At 40.9% G+C, this 22,646-nt stretch overlaps 1 protein-coding gene across 2 annotated transcripts in view; it reads right to left on the bottom strand.

The window, feature by feature from the left end:
- Window positions 1-22,646, bottom strand: part of WDR70 (WD repeat domain 70) — a 292,024-nt gene that overhangs the window by 209 nt on the left and 269,169 nt on the right. For both annotated transcript variants that reach the window (XM_021076961.1, XM_021076962.1), the window contains exons 15-17: window positions 20,482-20,561; window positions 18,587-18,703; window positions 16,273-16,435 (exon numbers count right to left, since the gene is read on the bottom strand). In XM_021076961.1, coding sequence (XP_020932620.1) covers window positions 16,273-16,435; window positions 18,587-18,703; window positions 20,482-20,561 — 360 coding nt within the window. The remainder of the gene's footprint in view (window positions 1-16,272; window positions 16,436-18,586; window positions 18,704-20,481; window positions 20,562-22,646) is intronic.

Below are 22,646 nucleotides of genomic sequence, written 5' to 3'. Positions count from 1 at the left end.
AAGTGTTTATTAGACTTTACCACTCTCATCAAGTGGAAGTACATTTAGGAAATCAACTATATCTCAATTATTAGACATCATTAAATCTCTGGCAAAGAAAAGGATGACGGACACTTAATTACGTTCAGATTCTTTTAAAGGTTTTCCTTCTGTGGCAGACTGTGTATGTTTTCCTTTTCTTAAATAAAATGAAAACATCAGCCATAAAAAAAAAGAAAATATAAGCACAATTACTGTACACACAGAACCCTCCTCTCCTTCAAACTCAGGCTAACTAGGACCATTTGGGAGGCCAAACTATAGTCTCCAAGCAAGAATCTACATGACTTTTATTTATAACTCTCTAGGCTGTTCCTACTTAAGTAGTCCAAAGAAATGTGATTATGGTGAACACGAATAAGAGAATTTGAGTCAACAGTTTTCTTATCTGATGAGTTTAAAATAATAGATAACAGATACAGTAATTCAGGCACTGCCAGAAAAACAAAACAAAACAAAACAACAACAGCACAAAACAACCAGCAAATGAATATTCCCTCCACCCAAATCAATGCGTAGACATGTCAAGCATTTTAGGACTTATCACCTGTGATACTGGCACACAGTATATCAAGCAACCTCTGCATTAGAACCTGCTGTACTTTGTAAACCTACCTGGTTCAATGATATTCCTTTTTACACTGTTCACACAGAAAATAATTTCAAGAAAATATCAAATGGTTATAACTGATGCCCCTTCTGGTCATGCTACTGATGATTTCCTTTTAAAAACAGCTTTACTCCATTATGAGGACACATTAAAACATTATATCTGAAGATGATATACTTTAGTTTGCATCTTCCTTTACAATTCAAGTCCCTATATCAAGATAATTCCAGAATGGTAAAAATAATGACAATTTTTTTTTTTTTTTTTTTTTTTGTCCTTTTGCCATTTCTGGGCCGCTTCCGTGGCATATGGAGGTTCCCAGGCTAGGGGTCGAATCGGAGCTGTAGCCGCCGGCCTACTCCACAGCCACGGCAATGCGGGATCAGAGCCACATCTGCGACCTACACCCCAGCTCATGGCAACATGGGATCCTTAACCCACTGAGCAAGGCCAGGGATCGAACCTGCAACCTCATGGTTCCTAGTCGGATTCGTTAGCCACTGAGCCACAATGGGAACTCCAGTAATTCCTTTCATTTGGCAAGTGAAACAGGGTTAAAATCTTATATTACTCAGCAGGTGACTGCCAGAGGGGAGGGGGCTGAGGGAGGAGAGAAATCGATGAGGGAGATGAAGAGGTACAAACTTCCAGTTACAAAGTACATGAGTCATGGGTATGAAAGGTACAGTGTGGGGAACAGGTTCAATAATTATGTGATATCTTTGCACAACGACAGCAGATAACTAGACTTATCAGGATGATCCCTGTAAAATGTATAGAAATATCAAATCACTATGCTGTATACCAGGAACTAACACAGATAGAGCTTTAGGTCAACTACACTTTAAAAACAAACAAATTCATAGAAAAAGCGACCAGCTTTGTGGTTATCAAAGCTGGGGGGTGGGGGGAGCAGGAGTTGGAGGAAGCCAGTCAAAAGGTACAAACTTCAAGTTATAAGACAAATAAGTACCAGGGGTGTAACATACAACATGATGTTTATAATTAACACTGCTGTAGGTTGTATATGAAAGTTGTCAAGAGAAGAAATCCTGGAGTTCTCATCCACGGTGAAAAAAAGGGGGGCTTTTATTTCTTTAATTTGTATCTAGAAATGTGTGTAATTGGCTTCCTTTGCTGTACAACAGACCTTGAAGAAACACTGTAAATCAATGATACTTTAATAATAATCAAATTGTATCTATATGAGATGAGAGCTCTTCACTGAACTTACTGTGACAGTCATTTCATGATGTATGTAAGTCAGATCTTTAGGCTGTACTCCTTAAACTTGTACAGTGCTGTGTGTCAATTATACCGCAATAAAATTGGAAGGAAAAAATCCTTATATTACTTCTTGCTATTTCCTTATTATTGTGAAGGAGAAGTATAAACCTTCCATGCTGTGCTGTTCTGAGGCAAGCCATGTGCTAGAACTTCTCGTGCATAACTTAGTCACACAATAGTGTCTCTCCAGCTACCTACCTAGAGAGCCCATGCTGTCCCCATACACAATCCAGGTGATTAAATTTCTTGTTGGCAGTTTAAGACACTCTTATGTCATCTATAAACAAGTCATAGCTTTAACATTTCCAAAACCAGCTGCGTATTTTCAAAGGTCATGAGTTGCTGCTTTACTAGAGAGTAGAAGCCTTGGCTTTCTAACATGCTACAAACAGGGCAACTGGTGCTCCTGACATATTTCATCTTCTGGCAAAGCTGTTGACCCCTTGAGTATAGACAAATCTGCACAGGAACAAGTTTGTCTGGTTTAAAAAAAATCCTTTGGAAGCTTGAAGCTGTGAGGAGTCCCTGAGCTAAGCCTCAGGCTGGGGATCCATTCCCAGTGTGGCCACTGACTTGCTTTGCTACCTGGGAACAGGTGTTTCCCTTCTCAGGGGGTTGATTTCCTCCTCTATCAAATGTGGGGGTTGATCTTGATTAGTGGGTCCCAAAGGACTAAAGGTCCGGGGTAGATGAAGAGGAAGTGTGTGTTTTTAACATTAATTCAAGCACGATACAAACAGAAAAGTGCATAGTTCATAAATGTACAGTTCCCTGGATTTTCAAAAACTGGACATGCCATCTGGAAACCAACACCCAGATGAAGAAAGAGCAGGACTAGTGGCTCTGAGGCCCCTCATACCCCTCTGCAGTTACTAACACCCCACCTACCCCGGGTACAGGTAACCATATCCTGATCTCGGCTGGCATAGATGAGCCACCCCTGTGTTGGTCCCATCACCGTGTCACACCTAGAGTGTGCACTATTTTGTGCCTGGTTTCTACCATTCAGCATCATCCATGGTGCTGTTTGTATTGAAGATGTTTGCAGCAATACATTCCAAAAAATGCAAAAAAAAAAAAATGAAGACAATACTGTGAGTTAAAATATGTTTAAGTTAAATGACTTTATTCTGAGAAAATGTGCTTCTATCTATATTTTGCAATAAAATGTCCCGGAAAGTTTTTTTTTTTAAATCCTTAGAATTAGCTATTTAATTTCTAAGGGAATTAAAAGAACATGGTCCTCTAAAGATACCTGGCAATGCTTCATAAGACACCCGCTCATCAATGTTACTTGCAATAAGAATTATTCAGAAGTTGTAGAGGTGCTTTTTTTTGGATATAAAAAAAGAAACAGGTTCACAGGAAAAAATTCTAGAGCTTGAAAAAGCTATTTCATTTATGTAGTTACTTTTTTTTTTTTTATAATCCACCTACTTCCAAAAGTATTTTTAGTAGGTTGGTGGCTAACACTGAAAGGCACAGAATCAATGGAACTCTTTAACGAAGGGCAGAAGAGAGTAATGATGGCAGGGAGGCTTGGGGGACCATTCTGGGGGCATGGAAACAGTCTATAAGCTTGACTGAAGTGATGATTACATAGGTATATACATTTGTCAAGACGTGAAATGGGTGTGTTTTGTATTTCATTGTATATAAACTGTATCTCAATAAAATGGACCTATAAAGAAAAATAAATGAGCAGAAAGCCAAGGATTTGCAATGAAAAGGTATATAACTAAGCATAAAACTTAGCACTAAATTTCCTAGCAGCCAAAGCAAAAGCAAAAGAAAAAAATAAAGATTAGTTTGCAAAGGAGATATCTTTTTTCCCCCCAGCAAAATTCAATGAGTAAATTTTTACATCCCAGTCACATAGGCTCTTACTTTTTATAACCAGACCTAACAATTTCCTTTTCCTCTCCAGGTATTTTAAAGGATGTCAATTTGTTTGGAAGGTTGAATGGTTTTCTTTGTGAAAATCCATGAATTTATTTTAAATTCCACTTATGAAATAATAAAAATGTTGATAGCCAACAGCCATGTTAAGTGTATTCAACATCAAATTACACCACTTAGTTTCATGTTCTGCTTAGCGTGCATTCAACCGCCATGCTCTCCTTCCCCAGATGGCCAAAACGAAGGCATAAACTAGTGTCCAAAGTTTCCCACTTGTTTACTACGTTTTCTTTCATTTTGCCAAGTAGGGAATAACTAAGCATAAGGACTAGGCTCCTTTTAACAAATTCTGTTGGGAATACTCTATGTCCACATGCAATGAAACAGGACCCTTACCTTATGCCACAAACAAAAGTTAACTCAGCAGAGATCATGGACCTAAACCCAAGAGCAAAAACTATAAAACTCCTAGAAGCAAATTTAGGGGAAAGTGTTATAACATAGGATTGGGCAATGATTTTTTTTTTTTTATATGACACCAAAATCACAGGCAACAACAAAAGTAGGCAAAACGGACTACATCAAAATCTACAGCTATGGATCAAAGGACACACAGAATCAACAGTCTGAAGTAAGGAGTTGCTGTTGGAGTTCTCGTTATGGCTCAGTGGAAACGAACCAGACCAGTATCCATGAGGATTTGGGTTTGACCTCTGGCCTCATTCAGTGGGTTAAGGAGCTGGCATTGCCAGGAGCTATGGTGTAGGTCACAGATGTGGCTCAGATCTGGCAATGCTGTGGCGCAGGCTGGCAGCTGTAGCTCTGGTTCGATTCCTAGCCTGGGAACTTCCATATGCCACAAGTGTGGCCATAAAAAGAAATAAATAAATAGTTGCTGTTTAGTGGGTATAGAATTTTAGTTCTGCAAGATGAAAAGACTTCTAGAGATTGGTTTCACAACACTGTCAACGTACTTAACACCAAGATGTAGACCTAATAATGGTTCAGACGGTAAATTTTATGTGATGTGTATTTTACAAAAATTGAAAAAGAAAAGAAGGCTCTTGGACATGGGAGTAAGAAAGAACAAGCCCCCTTCCTGGGATAAAAGGGAGGCACCTTGGAAAGGGCCTCAGCTTCCAACCAGGGGCCATGCCTAGAGCAGGGCTTCTCAAACCATCTGTGGTGCAAGGCCAGTCTTTGTTTGCTAATTTCCAACCACTTGCAGATAAATATTTCTAGAAAAATTAAAAGACTAAAATACAGATCCAAATTTTTTATTAGAGTCAATAAATATATCAAACTACTATAAAGTTTGCTAAGCTTATCTTGTCAGCGCTGGCTGGTGGACCACACTGTGCGTAGCCTCTGCTGGCTGCTCCACCCCTCCCCTAGTTTGGGAAAGAAAGGAGTCAAGCAGGGCCCTGAAACCAGACTGTGGAGTAAGAATTTGTCTTTTTAACATAAACTTTTATGCATGATGAGCTTCTTCCAACTGCAGGAAAATATTTCTCACATCTAGAGGAGCTGGCCTTGTATGATTCTACTGAAGGCTTGGTGAAGGAATGAAGCCTGAGGTTGCACAGTCTCGGGGCTACCCTTTAAGGAGCAGTCTGTAATTCTCAGGAGTTAGGCCTGGGGAAGTGAAGGGAGATGCGGCCCACAGAGGGAAGTCTCTCTCATTCCAATCCTTCTTGCCCCCAGACCAACATTCTTACAGCACCGTTCAGAACCTCCCGTAAGAGCTGTATGTTGTTTGCTGAATAAGGACAAAGTTCTTCAAAAAATAATATTTGAGGGAATTCTGTCGTGGCTCAGTAGTTAATGAATGTGACTAGTATCTGTGAGGACACGGGTTCGATCCCTGGTCTTGCTCAGTGGGTTAAGGATCCAACGTTGCTGCGGCTGTGGCATAGGCCAGTGGCTACAGCTCTGATTCGGACCCTAGTCTGGGAACCTCCATATGCCGTGGGTGTGACCCTAAAAAAGACAAGAGATTAAAAAAAAAAAAACAAAAACGTGATTTGACTTCAGCACAGTGAATATCTCTGTCTCATCTAGGGAATGCCAGTGTTTTATAGAAGCAAAGTGAGAGAATTACAGCTTTAAAGATCAGCAATTTTGATCTTTAAATTTACTTCCAGCAGTTTTTTTTTTTTTTTTTTTTTTTTTTTGTCTTTTTGCCTTTTTCTAGGGCCGCTCCCTTGGCATACGGAGCTTCCCAGGCTAGGGGTGCAATTGGAGCTGTAGCCACCAGCCTACGCCAGAGCCACAGCAACGTGGGATCTGAGCCGCGTCTGCAACCTACACCACAGCTCACAGCAACGCCGGGTCGTTAACCCACTCAGCAAGGCCAGGGATCGAACCCACAACCTCATGGTTCCTAGTCGGATTCGTTAACCACTGCGCCACAATGGGAACTCCCAACTTCCAGGAGGTTTTCTGTTGAAATTTTTTGGAAACCCTTACATGAAGAAGACCAAAAATATTCTATTTAGGGCATTTAAAACGGATTTCTTCAGTCACCACTTTTCAAGATGATGAAGAACAGAGATGATTACAGACAACTTCCAGGAGAGTTAGAAACAGAACCAGGAGATTTCTTCCCCGGGAGTGTGGCCTAATTTGCCCCTGGCATAGCAAACGACTATAAAAGTAAATTCACAGTAAAATGACACATGCAGCAAAGATAAAACAGTGTGAAAACACTCAAAAGCTGGCCCAGAAATTCCTACTTTTAAAACCAACAGGAAGCCAACAAATAAACAACAACAAAAACCTTCTAAGTCTCTACTAACCTTGTCACTGGCCACATAAAATGGATTCTGCTGGAAGAAGTGGAATTTACACACTCATCTTAACATCAACTCTTTTCAGTGCTTCGATGAGGAAAAGTAGAAGAAACTAAGCCAAATGGGCACAGAAGACATAGCAGCAACTCAGGCGATACCCATATAAATAATGCGCAAGAAATATATTCTGTTGCCCCAAGAAAGCATTTCCGTGAGCCACTCATTCCCTGTCTTCTATTTCATCAGTTTCTCCAGAATTCTATTGCCTCCTTTTTCAAGAGGCAGGAAGTTGTTAACTCAAACTTACAGCCTCATGGCAGACTGACCTCAGATCAAGCCTATAAAGGGACTGAGCTGAAGAAAAAGGACGTCAGGGACACATTCCTTTTAGCGTAAGCCGGCGACCCAGGAATGCACCCACTTTACTGAAATCAGCTTTATCCAGACTATTTATTTTACTGGTTTACTGACCACATTGACCCATTTCTCTCAAGTGTTAACTGAAAACTTAAACTTACATAAGGCTGGTGTGAAACTTGCATTTTCCAGTTTGATTAACTCATCTGGCCAATAGTAAACATTTTTCACTTGACTACATATGTCATCTTGTTTACGAGAATTACCAAGAAAAGGGGAGCAGATTAGAGAGCAACAGAGTTATTACTGCAGACCACCAAATAAATGAATCAGAGGAGGGCTGAAGGGTTTTGCTTTCTTTCATTTTAGCTTCAGCAAACTCTGCATTTGCTAATAGTTACTATTTCATGCAGTAAACATAAAAGCTGAAGCAAAGGTCTTTCTCGAATCTATAAATTATAGCTGCGCTGATTAATTTTCCCCTTGGAACATGTTTTTACAGTGAATTCAATTCCCAAAGTTATTTGTTCAAAGTGAATCTTTTCCAGCAACTGTGTGTACCGAAAAATGACAGAAGCCCAAGAGAAACCAAGTCCCACCTTTGGTATTGGCATCCAGAGGAATTTGTGCAGAATAATCAGTAATGAATAAAAATTCCCCTCGCAATCTTCTGAGAGAGCATGTTTAGGGTGCAGTGTTTGTGTAAGAGATGCAAAGCGTAATTTAGCAAGGCTGGCTTTCCCTTCTGACTAAGCTCTAACCTAGGCTTTCTATATTCCTCCTCTAGTGCCCTGGCCTGAGCACTTTAGCTGCAAAGGGAAGTCCGCAGTCAAATTATTTTTAGTTATGGATATTCTCCAGATATGATTCATTCAAAAAGCAGAAAGCGAGCTCCAGGGTAAGAAAATGAATCTGAGGGCAAATCACTTGTCATATTTAGTCATCAGTATGTGACTCTAAACCATAAGCTTTTTTGGCTCAGGGCCCATTGTTTATTATGAAGGAAAACCTCAAAGCCAAAGTCAGTTAGAGCCATGACTTGACAATCTGACACACTTGTTAACCCTGTTAGAATGAATACGGTCCAGATGAACTCTGACCCAGTCACCACAATTGCAGAATTATGAAGATCTAATAAAGCCTTGACCAAAAGATTCCACTTGAAATGGTCCCTTCTTTCTGGAGAAGAGCTCATCAAAGATAATTAAAAAAAAAAATATTAGGGATGCGTAAGAAGATGAGAGGCAACAAGATGTTTCTAGATAAAGAATGTTCTATCTTCTTCAGGAAATAAACTCATACTATTTTGGAAAGTAGATAAACATATCTCAGACTCATTAAATAGGACATACTAACGTTTATGTGAGAGTTCAAAGACTGGGAGAGGGTGGCGAAAGGGACATATATGAAATCTGTGCAAATCAGAAAAAAAGGAACCCTCTAAAATCACCATCAGATGCCATTAATAAGTGGGCAAATGCGTTCGAATATTAAATCTTTACAGGGCACACAGGCCTGGAGCAGCCCAGGTAATAGTAATGCCCCCCTTAAGCTTACACTTACAAAACACACAATGGTGTGCCGAAATTTCTATTTGAAAATACCTATGAACAGCATGCTCTCCTCTCTAATTTCATAGAAGGGATACAGCCTCAGTGAAGGTGAGTGAGTCTTGGAGGTAGGACCTAAACCCCAAGACTCCTAATTCTTAGTCTAGGGTCTGCCAAGGTCATGGTGGCTCACACAGTCATCTTTTCAGCTTTACTCTCACTCAGCTTTTGTTTTTTTTTTTTTTTTAATGATTTTAATTTTTTTCCATGATAGCTGGTTTACAGTGTTCTGTCACTTGTCTACTGTACAGCAAGGTGACCCAGTCACACATGCATGTATACATTCCTTTTTCTCACATTATCAGGCTTCATCATAAGTGACTAGATACAGTTCCCAGTGCTATACAGCAGGATCTCGTTGCTTATTCATCCCAAAGGCAACAGTCTGCATCTATTAACCCCAAATTCCCAGTCCCTCCCACTCCCTCCTCCTCCCGCTTGGCAACCACGAGTCTGGTCTCCAAGTCCATGATTAAGTTTTTGGGTGCTCTGTGATGAGAAGCAGTACACTGTAATAGGCAAAAGCAGAAGCTTGACTCTAAAGCCAGGCCACCTGTGTTCAAATCCCAATGCTGCCTCCTGCTACCTGTATGGCTTTGGTCAAGTTACAAGCCTTAACTTCCTCATGTGTAAAATTGGAACAGTAATACCACTCTCCTCATACTGTTGTCAGGATTAAATGAATAATACATATAAAGTTTTTAAACAAGGCTGACACAGTGTAAGTACAGTGACAGCATCATTATACACCTTGCTTTGGCTATCAGGTGTTCCGCACTCCCTATTTTCAAAGGTCATATGTGGACTATATTTGATAAAATAATTTACATATTAAATATAACATAGCAGCTTGCTAGTTTATAAAAAATTCTGAGGGAAATCCTTTTCTGTGTAAATAACCTGTCTGCAGGATGAATCTCTATAATAGAAATTACCTACTCTATACATTTGAATTTTTGCAAGAGCAAGTCAGTTGTGGTTTATTTAAAATAATTACTTTTGTATTATAACCAGATTTCGGTGTGCAGATTTTCATCTGGAGAACTTAAGGTGCAGATTCCCAGGCCCAATCTCTCAGTCTAATTGAGTTGGGGAGAAGTCGAGAAGTCTGCATGTCTAATCTTCCCAACTCCGTCATAGACAGTCCAGAGAAACACTGGGCTGTATAGGGAATCTGGTGATCAGTGATATTGGCCACATGAGTGTAACTCAGGAAAAAAGAGTTATATTTTTCTCTGTGGGTTTAGGCCTCTTCCTGACACAAATACTATATAAAGCTTTACTCCAAGAGTGACCTTGTTAAATATCGCCTACTAATTCAACATGACTTAAATGGATCATTTATAGATGGGAATGATATTTTAATACACACACATATCCACGTATCCTATATCAGACAAGACCTGCACACTGAAAATTAAATTGACCGAACCAGCAATAATGGCAGCTTATCTGGCAAGAAAAATGACCATGGCTGACAAAGCTGTCAGGCTGTCGGGCTACTGGCCAGGGTTCAGGCTTCCACAACTATCCCTGTTGATGTGTAAGCGAATAGCATTCTGGATCTTTATCCTGCCCACTCCCCAGCCAGCTCCTCTCCCCTCCTTCCAGCAACATCTTTTGACAAGCAACTGTAATCGAATCCGCCCATGTGCAGCTAAACAAGACTCTTCCGTGATTCTGCTGTGTTTTAAAACCTTCGTGGCTATTACATTGTGAGTGCCAGGAATGAAATTTAAATATTCAAGGTAAAGCATTCAAAGACTCTGTTCTCATCAATGGAGATTAAAGGTGAGTATATGTCATGTGCAAGCAGATAGATCTGTGTAACATCGAACTGCTTTTCTGTGATAAAGCAAGATACAGTAAATCTTCATTTCATCACTGACACAAGTCAATTGTAGTGAAGAAAAACAACCAGACACACAATCTCGATTGCAGTGACCTTTACGAAAAGATCCTTTTAAAGAGTAGCTTCCCTTCAAACATTTTGCCACTTGGCAGTAAACAGTATACTCTAGCAGGTGAACACAGGAGAAACTGCGCTGCAATTCTGGCTAACAAATCACATGCCACAGAGAGCCAGCACCATGAACTCACTATGCAATAAATGTAAGGTGACAAACCTGAGTGGAGGGAAAGAGATGGGAGCAAAACGCAACTGCAGAAAGGTGTACGTTAAGAGAGGTCACTGGCCTGTGAAAAGCTCATTAAATTTGGGCTCAAGAGAAATGAAGTCTAATTCTAGTTGCAATCATTATGAACTGCAAGTCTCTACATTTCAGTCTCCTCACATGTAAGGTCAGGCTATGACAACACCTGTTCTACCCATTTTTGCGAAGCTGCTATTAAAGTTGCTTATAACTCCACTATAAATATAACTAAATCGACTCTGGTGCAGGAAAATGTCATTAGCAAACAGTAACAATTTCTGCTTCAGTTAATTCTATTGAAAGAAAGTTGAAAATCTGGATGGATTTTTTTTCCCCAAGAAAATATTAATTCCCAGCCCAACTAAGAAGAGTCAGAAAATCCAAATAGTCTACTCACCACAAGGGGATGGAAAAGAAAGAAAAATTATGGAATCACTACTCACCCTCCCTTCCACAAAAGCATCAAGCTTTTTGACAGTTCTGCAACCGAATTCTATCAAATTTTTACAAGTGATATTCAAAACAGTTTGAGAGTACATATAGAAAAGGAAAATTTTTAGGAAAGCAGCCTAAGGCCTGACAAGAGTAAACCATAACCTTGTGAGAGTCATACGAAAGGTGCAATTATTAGGAAGTTTGTAATAAAATTAACATCCATTGATCAAAGCAGAAATACATAGAGACGCTTCCATGGAAATGTAACAAAGGAATTCAACAAAACTCAGCATCTATTTCAGATGAACATGCCTCTGACCTTTTTATGGTGCTTTCTTCCCATGGGAAGCTCTTCCCTTGGATATCTGTACGGCTCATTCTGTCATTTCATTCAAGTCAAAGGTCACTTTAGCACAGGTGCTATCCTGATCACCATATCTAAAAAGAGCGCCCTTTTCTCTCCCAGATACTCGATGTCCCCTTATTAGTTTTAGTTTTCTTCATTGCACTTGCTACCGTCTAACATTTATGGATTTATTTACTGTCTGTCATTGTCTATGAGGATATAAGCTCCATAAGCCACAACCTGGAATAGGACCTGACACATTGTGTCTCGTAAATCTTTGTTCAGTGAATACATAAAATAAAAAGAAATGGATTCTTCTTTAACATCTTCCATGTGGGTTCAAAAGTTGTCATGTTTTATGGAGAAATATCATTAAATTGAACAAAATGAAATTGGCAATATTTGACTTTTTTTATCTACAGAAAAGACAATTAACCTAATCCTATTAAAGTTCAAAGTGAGAAAAGGATGTGCACTATCACTGCTATGATTTAACATTCTAGTAGTACTAGTCAATACAATTAGATAAGATAAAGAAATAGGTATACAAGTCAGAAAGAAGGAGGTAAATTTATCATTATTTGCACAGGATATAATTTTATGCCTGTAAAGTTTTCTCAAACTGACCACATTAAAATAATTTTTTTTCCCAAATGGGGAAAAAAATGCCATAAACAAAGTCAAAATAAAAATGACTGACTGGCAATGGAGGAGTCAGGCTTTGGCCACAAGTCTGCTTCCCTCCCCCCCTCCCCCCAGGTTGCCAGCCTCTGAAATAAAGGAAACTTTCCTTTCTACCCTGCCCCCTTGCAAAAAATGTTCACAATACATGACATAAAGAGTTAAGCTCCTTAATGTAAAGAACTCTTACAAATTAATAAGAAAAGAATCAACCAACCTATAGACAAAAGGGCAAAAGATGTAAATAAAAAGTTCACAAGGGGGAGTTCCCTGCTGGTCTAGTGGTTAGGATTTGGATGTGCACTACTGCAGCAGGGGTTCAAACCCTAGGCTGGGAACCAAGATCCCACATCAAGCCTCTGCACTCCATGGCAAAAACAAAACAAAACAAAAAACGTTCATAGGAAAAAGCTGCTTTTAAAATATGAAAAGATGCCTAAAAAGATTAAAATGTAAGTGTAAACTACAATGGAATACAGGCTTTCACCTATCAGATTGGCAAAGATAGAAGGAACATACTCTCTTAACAAGGATGAGGGGAAGGAGGCTCTGATGCCCTGAATAAGTTGGTTAAAAAGTCTCTTTGGGGGAGTTCCCGTCGTGGCGCAGTGGTTAACGAATCCGACTAGGAACCATGAGGTTGCGGGTTCGATCCCTGCCCTTGCTCAGTGGGTTAACGATCCAGCGTTGCCGTGAGCTGTGGTGTAGGTTGCAGATGCGGCTCGGATCCTGCGTTGCTGTGGCTCTGGCGTAGGCCGGTGGCTACAGCTCCGATTCGACCCCTAGCCTGGGAACCTCCATATGCCGCGGGAGCGGCCCAAGAAATAGCAACAATAACAACAACAACAACAACAACAACAACAAAAGACAAAAAAAAAAAAAAAAGTCTCTTTGAAGGAAATTCTGGCACCATATATACAAATTTAAAATACGAACACCCTTTGACATGGCAATTCTACTTCTAGAAATTTTGCGCATATGGCAAATACGTATGTCCAAGGATATTAATTTCAGTATTACTTAGAGCAACAAAAGACTGAAAACACTGCAAATGTCCTTCAATAGGGTACTGTTTTAGAAAAGTGCAAAATATCCATACAATGGAAAATATCAAGAAAGTATAAAGCATGAGCTAGATATGGATGGATGGGTCTGGTCCAATTTCCCCAAGTAATAAACAAAGCAAAAAACCAACCAACAATCAAAACAACAACAACAACAACAAACCCAGCTTGTAAAATATGTTATATACCTGTTTTTAAACAATAAATGTATCTACACATATGTCTGCTCATTTATACATGGACTATCTCTGGGAGGAAATATAAGAAGCTGTCAGCAGTGGGGATCTCTTTAGTAGTAGAACAAAGGAACTGGGGGTTAAAGTCAAAGGGACGTTTTCAAATTTCCACTGTCTACTCTTTGGCATTGCTGTGATTTTTAATTGTGTGCATATATAACTTAAAATCTCAGACATGAAAATTAAATTATCAAAATAATTAGTTTTTAGAACTTAGAATAATAACCTGGAAGTTCTAAGGCCAGGTTCCCAGCTTGGGTTTTAGCAATAGCTTGCTATCAAGCTGGTTCTAAAAGCTATCTTCTCAGCATCTCAATTTTTGCAGTGGTTAAGTCTGACATCTTTCCATGAATTATATATTGCTAATATCAATCATTATTAAGCAAAACATATTATTTCAGTATTTGTGGAAACACCTCAGTGATTTACTTTGTGTATAAATACACATACATCAGAGTTCCGTTGCAGTGCAGTGGGCTAAGGATTCAGTGTTGTCACTACAGGGGTCTGGGTCACTGCTCTTCCACATGCCCTGGGCAAGGCCAAAAAAATCCCCCCAAAACAGACCAAAAAACCACATACACACATCTATTTGGAGCAGTTTACTATCAAAATGACACTTACTGTGCTTGGCAAATTTCAAACCAAGGCTCTGTTTATTCTTCTTTTTTTTTTTTTTCCTTTTTCTTTTTTAGGGCTACACCTATGGCATATGGAGGTTCCCAGGCTAGGGGTCAAATCAGAGCTGCAGCTGCAGGTCTTCGCCACAGCCACACCAAATCCTAACTGCATCCAAGACCTACACCACAGCTCATGGTAACACCAGATCTTTTAACCACCTGAACAAGGCCAGGGATTGAACCTGCATCCTCATGAATGCTAGCCAGATTCTTAACCCATTGAGCCACAACATCAACTCCTAAACAAGTTTTTTGAAGTACTAAAAAAATCCCTAATAATAATAGAAAATAAGTACTTCATTAAAAACAGAAGTGTCAACAGAGGCATGGTCTATAAGCATATCTGAGTGCCAAAGACATGTTGACATACATTAGTTTATACATACACAGATTCTATACAAATGAAGGCTACATGCACGCTATTTAGCTGGCCAGCCTTGATATGACCCTCTTAGCTGTTGTAATATGATCCAAGGAATTGTTCAGAGATGTTCCATCTGTACTGTCTGGTTATTAACACACATGGTGAACACCCACCATTGATGTGACATGGTGAAGTCTGTTCTGCTACAACACAGGTAGCAGAGGATGTGGTGCCCTCCCTTAGATGTCTTCAAATCCTAGCATTTTTCTGGAGGTGCTTTCAGTGACAGCAGCAGCACCCATCTCTCTTTGTCAGAGAGCTGTCAGCAGGTTGCTAAAGCCCTGGAGAGCTGGAAGTGCCCGAAATGTCTCCCCAGTTCCATCTCCAGCCATCACCAAGACCAAGAGATGCTGGAGCGCAATTACTCCAGTGCTTCTGACCAGGGTCGCCAGGGCTACCGTCTGGGACTAAGCCAAAGCGACACTTTCTGGAACTTTGCTGTTGTGCCTTTGCTTGGCTTAAATCGTCTTTATCCCTGGGTCTGCGTCTAAGGAACCCAAGCCAAGGGAGTGTGTATTTCTTTTATGCAAAGTAGCTTCTAGTGATCAGCAGATAGGGGACCAATATCAGTATAATATGTAAACTGAGTTGGTCTTAAAGGATTTTTTCCAGAATACAAACATTTTGAAAAGTGATCAGAGTTCGACTTTCTCATAATTAAGAGGAACTTTAGAAATACATTAAAAAATGTAGGAAACAAGTGCTGAATATACTTTCAACAATACAAAAATACACACGGGCAAACTGAGTCACTGTGTTTGTATGAGTTAGTAATTGCAAAATACTTGGAACAACTTAAACACCCATACACAGGAGAGTGGTTGAATAAATCATGGTACATCCACACAGTAGGGCACTATGCAGCTGTGGAAAGAGAATGAGAATGAGCTCTATGAACTGACAGTGAATTCCAGAGCATACTGCTGAGCTAGCACTAGCTTATTATGGCAACACTGCACATTATTGTATATGGAATGAATGGCTAACGGGGACCTGCTGCACAGCACAGGGAACTCTACTCAATATTCTGTGATAAATGTAATTGTAATATATACATGTAAGGATAACCTGACCCCCTTGCTGTACAGTGGGGAAAAAAAAAATTCATAAAGTAGCAAAGCAAAAAAAAAAACAAAATTCTGTGATAAGTTTTATGGGAATGGATATGTGCATATGTATAACTGAATCACTCCGTTGTACAACAGAAGTGATTAACACAATATTGTAAACCAACTACACTTAAATAAATTTTTTTAAAACGTCTCCCCCACAAAAAAAATAAAATAAAATAAAATAAGAAATGGAGAAGTTAGAACCTTAAAGCAGACATTGTTATGTTCTTCCCAGTTCATTAAACAGAATCATTTTTCAAAATTCCCGTTGTGGCTCAGTGGGTTAAGAACCCAACTGGTAGCCATGAGGATGAGGGTTTGATCCCTGGCCTCGCTCAGTGGGTTAAGGATCAGGTGTTGCCACAAGCTGTGGCGTGGGTTGCAGACGCAGGTCAGATCTCGCATTGCTGTGGTTGTGGCACAGGCCGGCAGCTGCAGCTCCAACTTGACCCCTAGCCCAGGAATTTCCATATGCCACAGGTTCAGCCCTAAAAAGACAAAAGAATAATAATAATAATTTTTCTATCTCCAAAGGCCATTTCCTTACTTGGAATATGCTGGAGAAACCCAATATGGGTTGTCCTCGGCGGCCTTGGCGTGCCGCAAAATGGCTTCCCGTGGATTGCTGTCGTCGGTCTTATCCAAGGCAATGTTCTTGACAATGTATGATGACAGAGTGCCCCCATGGGTGCCAACCCGGCCACCACGACCTGTTCCAAAATCAGAGACAGAGTGAGCATAAGTCAAGTGCACACTTGCCTTATCTGACAAAGTTGAGAGCCCCTCACTGCTGGCTTCCGCAGCGGCCAGTTAAATGAATGACAGAGGAGGGCCAGGGATTCCTGTTTACCTGATTTGTGTCGTTCCCTGCAGAATCAAGGGTTTGAGCATCTGGCTTCTACAGACTTTGGTTTGAAGCATACAAAGCTCAAAAGTACCTGAGTATCATCCTTTCAGTTTTCATTTATGATAATCACAACCAACGTAGGACCTCACCAAACCTCAACTCCCCCATGACATTTTTAAATGGAGACCTTTTTTTATTATGCCTTTGTTGTTTAAGATGACACCAACACAGGGAGAATTACAAATAGTCTGCCATGTACAAGCTTTAACATTTCCTCAGGCATGAACACGGGAAATGCAATTAATAACTATAATCAATAATTATTCAATGCTATCTTAGTTTTAAACAAACACATCCTAGGGCTTGACATCTTCCAAGTAACTTGCAGGAGAGAAAACAAATAAGGTGAACAGACTCATTCACATTATTTGACTCTTCTCCAATTGCTCTAGTAGACAGGAAACTTCCATATGGCCAGGAATTGATCCCAGCCGCTAGCCTCGTTCCCAGTACTCAAAAGATATATGACTTTTTAGGAAGATTAAAAAGAAAAAGAAAAAAAAAACCACCACATGAAAAGCTAAGTATCACTAAAAAATTAATTTTATAAGGCAGGAAATGATTGCCAAAGAAATTGTATGGCCAGTAACTATTGCAGCACTTAGAGGAAAGAAAGAGCTCTTCAGGCTAATGGGGTGGGGCATCTCGAGGAAAAAATAAATCCAATTTGGAAAAACTCAGAAGACAGAGAAGGTTATTTTCAATGAGCAGAATGATTTAAGGAAGAAAAGCATAAAAAATGGAAAGTCCAATGGGCACTGGGGGGGAGGAATGAACCAACAGAGATATCAGAAGATCAGAGGAGGAGAGAAATGAGGTGTAAAGCTCAAAAATGGGTTAGAGTCAGACTGTAGAGAACTCTGAATCTCCAGAAATGCAACTGGCCCGTGTAAAGCTTCTGAAGATCTGGGAGCAGTAGCAATAGGAGAGCTAGAGGAATTGGGAATAAAAGCCACATGTAAGAAGAAAGATGGTAGGATGGTGAGAAGAGAGTGACTTGACATAAGGGGTCTAGTTAGAGGAGCTTTTCAATAATCCAGGCAAAAATATTATTTAGGAACTTTTGATTAGGATGGTGGCAGAGAAAACAGAGAAAAAAAATTGAGATTGGTATCTGAAATATTTTCCATTCTGGAGGGGCAGACCAAACAGATATAGGTCCAGAACTTAGGTTCAGATGAATGAACAAGCCAAAAGCTGTAAGCTTGTGAGCCCAGGACCAATGGAAACCACGTGGGTGATAACAGAAAACGAGATTCTAATAAAGGATGTGCTGCATGATCGCCAATGCTGCCTTGCTTTCTTCTGGCAGCTACTTTCTTAGAAACTCTAAGAATTTTTATTCATCTTCTCGAGAAACGGGCAGCTCTATTTTACCAACACAGAACAAAATGATGGGTATTTTCTACTTTATGTGAAATCTAATCCTGCCTAAATTCTGGCCAAAGTACCTAATGTTGTAAATCAAAAAAATACTGAGAACAGTGGTTAGGGGGTGGGGGTGAGGGGTTGGCTGCACCTGCAGCATATGGAAGTTCCCAGGCCAAGGATCGAATCCATGTCACATCATCGACCTGAGCTACCGCAGTGACAACATCAGATCTTAAACGTGTTGTGCCACAAGGGAACTCCAAGAGCAGTGGTTTTTAACACTGAGTTCCAAGGAGCCCCAGAGTTCCACCGAGGTCACCTAAACGGCTCTAGTTGGAGACTGGGCTCCAGGCTTCCTCTCTGTTTCAGCACAGCAGCTCCAGTTTTGTCAGTTTTATCCACTGGATTTCTGCATCTGATCTTTAAGCAAAAAGTTCTGATGCTAAACGATGTTTGAAAATGCCTACTTAGTAAAATCTCTGAAGACAGGCCTCCAGGTCCCAAAGATCTTCCAAATTCCGTATCGATCACCCCACCCTGCCCCTCAACGCCCTCTGCAGGTCACTAGCAAGATCACAGTCACCTGGGCCTGCTACGGGAGGTTCGGGTTTGTGAGACTTCAGGGGATCCAGTCTGTCCTTCTCCAGCTGTTTCCTTGTACTCCGTTGGCGGGGCTCGCGGAACATAGGCAAGGCATGCGCTACGAGAAGTCACATTTGAAAAATTTCATTATGATAATAACTCTTCCATCCCAAAACATAGCTAAAGCATGACTAACTGAAAGATGAAATGGAAGCCATAATGACAGCCTTCATCTAATAATAAAACACAGTCTTACTGCAACCAATTAGGCAGTGTCGTCTGAGACCAGACTCATTGTTCACCTCTCCTGGCAACTAATGGCACTCAGGAAATACTGTCAAATATTGTCACGGAAAGGCTGGTGAGGCTCCCCATCTCCCAAGCCATGGGTAACAGTTAAACTTAATTTCCGAGATTTTGAAAAGAAACACTTAGTGGGACTGCCTCCTATTTTTCCTCACAGGACCCAAATGTGAATCATGCCAACAGCTTGCCTGTCAGCCCTGAAGTTCCCTCAGATGCCTCATAAACACTGGAATCACTTCACACGTTTCTGAAATGTGACCACCTCTCAGGAGGAGTTGACAACCCTGAGTAACCGGAAGGGAGGAACGCTTCTCCCCCTGAAACTAGGATAAAGGTTGCCTTGAATGCACGGAGGTGCCCGAATCTTCGGGCCTGGTGATCGCCCTTCTTCTATATGGTCGACGAAAGAATAAAAAATCAAAGTAACATTTGTCCAAACCGCTGTTGGTTGTTTGCTCGGTGTCAGAGTTAAACTTCAGAAGACCAGGAGTATGCACCTTTGAAAGGGCAACAGTCTGATATTGCAGTGGGAGAGGGAGAAGATTACTGGGAACAGAATGAAATATCTTTTTCTTTTTTACCAATTATTTTTACCAGAATAATTGCTTTGTGTGTTTACATGCAAATTAAAACCCCTTTAAAAGAGAAAACCAGGGGAGAGATAAAGGAATAAGAAAGGCTTAAAGGGAATTTATGGCACGAAGGGCGGAAATGTCTAACCCCTAAAAAACCCCTTCCAGTACCACCTACCCTCCACCCAAACTTCCAGCCTGGGCCAGGACCCCATCACTCATGAGCAAAATATGCCCACCTTGAGTCAGGGGAACTGAGAAACACAGCCACCCGTCACTCTGTCAGGCAACACGACACACCAGTATTTTTAGGAGGGGGAAAAATAGCTTTTCACTTCAAACGGCTGCAGGAATTTAAGTAGGCCGCGTGTAATTACATGAGCTAGACTGGTTATGACACCGACTTTAACACTTCTAGTCTTGCAAAAAAATGTCATGGGATCTCTTTACTGATCAGGAGCTCCAAGGGACTTGGTCTTTTAAGAGAGACCCACCACCAGGGAGAGAACCCAGCAGTGCAGCGCCCCCTGGGCCTTGGACTGAGCCGCTGACAAACATCCCACAAGGGCATCTGCTAATGACAACTGCTACTGTGTCCAAGAGCCCCTTCCTGGCTGCTACCTGTGACAGGTCTGGGACTGCAACTCTGGAAAACAAAAATCTGCCAGATTAACGAGGTTGCGTGACAAACCCAAGTGAAGCTACTCTGTCCTGGTGAGATTTCTGATCAGACCCCCTTGTATATCTAAAGGTCTCTAGATCGGTCTATCACATGGTCACAGAATTTAGGCTTTTCCTTTTTGGGTTAAGAGTTATATGAAATAACCCTGTCTCTGTGCGGAGTCACAGGAGCTGAAGGGGTTAGCCACTACAGTACTCGCAGTGCTGAGCACGCATGGGGTATTTTGTAAGCTATAGCCTGAACTTGGAGGGCTTTTTCCGTCTCTAGAGCCATGAGACCAACAGCACACTAGAAGAGAAGGCAGATGCATGATGGAGAGACCATCTAACAACTTACGGGTGATGATGTAGTCCTGGGTTAGAGTCTCTGCTTGTTTCGCCTTCCGCTGGGTTTTAACCACGCATAATTTTGCTCCCCTAAGCCAGGGGCAGGGGGGTGGGGGTGGGGGTAGAAGAGGGAATTAAAAGCAAATTATTTTCTTTACTTGGTCTTATAAAACAGAGAGTCTATGTCAAGAGCATTCAATACTTTCAGGAACACGCTTTGTGGACACCATCTCACCAAGTCCTTGGAGTGGCAACAGATGGAACTTCGGTGATTAAGAGATGAAATGTATGGGAGGGCAAGTCTGTGAGTCAGTGGCTACTACAGAGTGAAAGGGTTGGAAAGGCAACTGGGCAACAGAAGACTAGTGGAAAAAAATCTATAGAAATAAAAAGAAAGAAAGAAAGAAGGGAGGAAGGAAGGGAGGAAGGGAGGAAGGAAGGAAAGAAAGAGAAAGAAAGAAAGAAAGGAAGGAAGAAAGAGGAAGAAAGGAAGGAAGGAAGGAAGGAAGAAAGAAAGAAAGAAAGAAGAAAGGAAGGAAGGAAGGAAGGAAAGAAAGAAGGAAAGAAAGAAAGAGGAAGAAAGGAAGAAAGGAAGAAAGAAAAAGAAAGAAAGAAAGAAAGAGAAAGAAAGAAAGAAACGAACGAACCTAAAATTAGGATCTTAAAGAGATTATTAATAACTGTCAATCAACTTTTTCGCCCTAAAGGTCACAGAGTTGAAGTTTTAGTTTTCTGTCTCAGATGAAAGCAACTTGGGTGGTCTACGGCCGAAGTGGCATTTGTCCACCTCTCAAATATAACAGAACAAGTGTCTGGAACTGAGTCAGCTTGGCAGTGTTGCCAAAGGGCCATGGCCCACGAATGGGTGGGATTAACCAAAAGTGTCCTTAAAACACTTCACGTCTCCTTCGCAACAATGAATTATCCCTTTTGGGAGAAACAAATACAAATAAACACAGTTCTTAAAGATTCCAAAGACAGGGCCTTCTAATGGGTGCTATCAAAGGGGGGCATCCTTTTCTCGAGTAAAACAGACTCCTCCCTCTCATGGTAATCACGTTAGCATTTTCCATTTCTTTTAGAATGTGTGCATGTATGTGTTAACTGGGTCACCATGCTGTACTGCAGGAAAAAAAAATTGTATTGGGGAAATAACAATTTAAGAAAAAAAAAGATGAACTAGGAAAATAAATAAATAAATAAGCTACTACCACAAACAAACAAACAAACAAACAAGATCCTCTTTGTTCTTGAAGACGACAATATATAACTTTATTTTATAGGGCAAAGATTCCAACTTCAGAAAATTCTGAAGGAAACAGGACTGTCCGATCCTATTAAGAACCAAATTACAGTCAATTAAATACTCATTCATGGAGAACGGGTTTCCTCCCTCTTAAAAGAATATGGGGGAGTTCCCATCCTGGCTCAGCAGTTAATGAACCTGACTAGTATCCACGAGGATGCGGGTTCGATCCCTGGCCTCACTCAGTGGGTTAAGGATCTGGCCTTGCTGTGAGCTGTGGTGTAGGCTGGCAGCTGTAGCTCCGATTGGACCCCTCTCCTGGGAACCTCCATATGCCTCAGGTGTGGCCCTAAAAAGACACACACACACAAAAGAATGGGGGACCCCAGTAAATTCAGCATGTGAATTTTAATACTAGCCAACCAAACCTTACTCTAAAGAAAGAGCTAATCACTCACTGTACCTTAACAGAGTGAAACATGTCCATCTTTGAGCCCAAGGAAAACAGAAACAACTAAGGAATGGACGCAGCCTCTAGTGATGGTTTCAGACTCTTGACACACTTAAACCTGGCACTTGCGATGGACATGGAGTTGAAGGGGAAAGTATCTGTGCTCTGCTGGCAGAGAACAACCCTGCCAAACATCCAAACCAGTACCTGATAAAAGCCCAAACAGAAAGGGAACCAAATGGACCAGCCGTTTCCATTTCCTGTAAGTGGTTAGTTCCCTGCTTTGTTAATCCCTTGCATGCATCACTGCTAATGCCACTGTCCAGGGTGGTATGCAAAGTGGGCCGGCCCTTTTCCCCCCTTGCACTCAACCTTTCAGCTAAAGAACTGCAAATCCCCAGGCAACTTTCACTTTGAATTCTGTATGGATCAAGGGAGATAGCCAAATCCTCTTTAAAGCACAATACTAGGAGTTTGA

This window comes from Sus scrofa, chromosome 16 (assembly GCF_000003025.6).
Source record: "Sus scrofa isolate TJ Tabasco breed Duroc chromosome 16, Sscrofa11.1, whole genome shotgun sequence".
Lineage (NCBI taxonomy): Eukaryota > Metazoa > Chordata > Mammalia > Artiodactyla > Suidae > Sus > Sus scrofa.
This window is presented reverse-complemented; position numbering and strand designations above follow the sequence as displayed.